Genomic DNA, 1,857 nt, shown 5'->3' with positions numbered 1-1,857 from the left:
CAAGTTTATACATAATAGCAGTGGTGCCTTGAGAGTATGCCTTGGGGGAAGGAGGGAGTACCAAAGAGCTAATTCTAGGCACCCAGGGGGACCTTTCCTTAGGTTAGATAAAGGGCCATATCATGGATTGTGGGTACCGAGAGTGAGAAGTGGAGACATGTAGGGCACAGAGTGTGTTCCCCAGGAGCCCCATAGATGTATGTGTAGACATAGCTACGTACATAGCTACGTACAGCTGCACATACTCTGCACATACTCTCACACACACACACATGAAGAAGGTGTCCAGGACCAGCTTCCCACACTCTGACTGCCTCCTATTCTGGTAAGTGGTTCCAGGTGAGGTGGCTTCACAGCTCCATCCTCAGATGCCCAGAGCCCTGTCACCTGATTCATTTTTGGTCCTCACTGAACAGCTCTCTTTTGTTGACCTGTTTCATCTTAGGTGGACTGAGAGTGGTTTTGAATACTCTGTCATAGTTCTTGGTATTTCTATCCATGTTTGTCTCACAGACTTTAGGTTGCATTCTTTAAATGGATACACATGCAAACCTATACATAATATATTTTGATGAATACAATGGCTTGTGTGTGAATAATGATTCAGTTCATCATTAATGAAACATCAAAGTGAAATATGTATTTGTCAGATGTTAATGTGGTTACACCACATTATTATAGCTCTAACACTATAGCATTGTACTATACTACATGACATATATTAGCCTGATTCCAGAATCATTTTTGAGTGTCTACGTATTCCACCTTTTGTTTTCCATTTTCATACCCTTGAGTCTTTTGAAACTTAAGGCTCATGGAGTTGTGTTTGTTTGTTTGTTTGTTTGTTTGTTTTTACTGTGCTTCTCAGGTATGTCCCCAAAGAATCACCATGACTGTTTGCAATGCCTCCCTGGGTCATCCATCTTTCTTCATTCTCCAAGGCATTCCTGGGATGGAAGACAAGCACAGATGGATCTCTATCCCCTTCTCTTCCATGTACTTCATCACCATCCTTGGGAACTGCACCATCATCTTCATCATCTGCACAGAGCGCTCCCTGCATAAGCCCATGTTCCTGCTCCTCTGCATGTTGGCCCTCACAGACCTGGGCATGTCCACCACCACCATTCCCAAGGTGCTGTGCATCTTCTGGTTTGGCCAGAGTGAGATCAGCTATGTGGGCTGTCTGGTCCAAATGTTCTTCATCCACTCCATATCTGCCTTGCAGTCAGCCATCTTGATGACCATGGCCTTTGACCGCTATGTGGCCATCTGCTAGCCTCTGCGCTATGCCACCATCCTTTCCAATAGTCGCATTGGGCTCATTGGCCTAGTGAGTTTAGTGAGAGCCATCCTTTTCATTCTGCCCATGCCTGTCTTCCTCCAGAAGATGCCCTTTCATGTAAATCATGTCATTCCCACCACCTACTGTGAGCACATGGCTGTGGTGAAGATGGTGTGTGTGGACACCACGATCAACAGGATATATGGTCTGGTGGTGGCCTTGTTGGTTGCCGGGCTGGACATCTCAGCTATTGCATCATCGTATGTGCTTATCATCCGGGCTGTACTGCGACTGTCTTCTAAGGAAGCCCACCACAAAGCAGTCAACACCTGCACCACACACATTTGTGTCATGCTTTTTTTTTACACTCCTTCTCTGTTCTCTTTTCTTACTCACCGCTTTGGTAGGGGAATTCCACCCCATGTACACACCATTCTTGGAAACCTCTACTTCCTTGTCCCTCCAATGCTCAATCCTATTATTTATGCAGTGAAAACCAAGGAGTTTAGGGACAAATTGACCAAATATGGGTGCAGGAAGAAGGAGCCTATAACCATTACTTTTAGTCAGAA

The 1,857-nt window shown here is 45.2% G+C and overlaps 1 protein-coding gene across 1 annotated transcript; it reads left to right on the top strand.

Moving 5' to 3' along the window:
* Positions 1–889: 889 nt before the first annotated feature.
* Positions 890–1,850, top strand: LOC120227776 (olfactory receptor 52M1-like; the record flags this gene model as incomplete). The annotated part of the gene is given in 1 exon segment (XM_039225810.1): positions 890–1,850. A coding segment is annotated over 1 exon segment (961 nt), but the record flags the coding sequence as incomplete, so codon positions are not given.
* Between the last annotated feature and the right edge of the window lie 7 nt (positions 1,851–1,857).

This window comes from Hyaena hyaena, unplaced genomic scaffold (assembly GCF_003009895.1).
Source record: "Hyaena hyaena isolate Hyena2069 unplaced genomic scaffold, ASM300989v1 scaffold_3621, whole genome shotgun sequence".
Lineage (NCBI taxonomy): Eukaryota > Metazoa > Chordata > Mammalia > Carnivora > Hyaenidae > Hyaena > Hyaena hyaena.
Note: the sequence above shows the minus strand (reverse complement) of the source record. Positions and strands in the feature narration are given on the sequence as shown.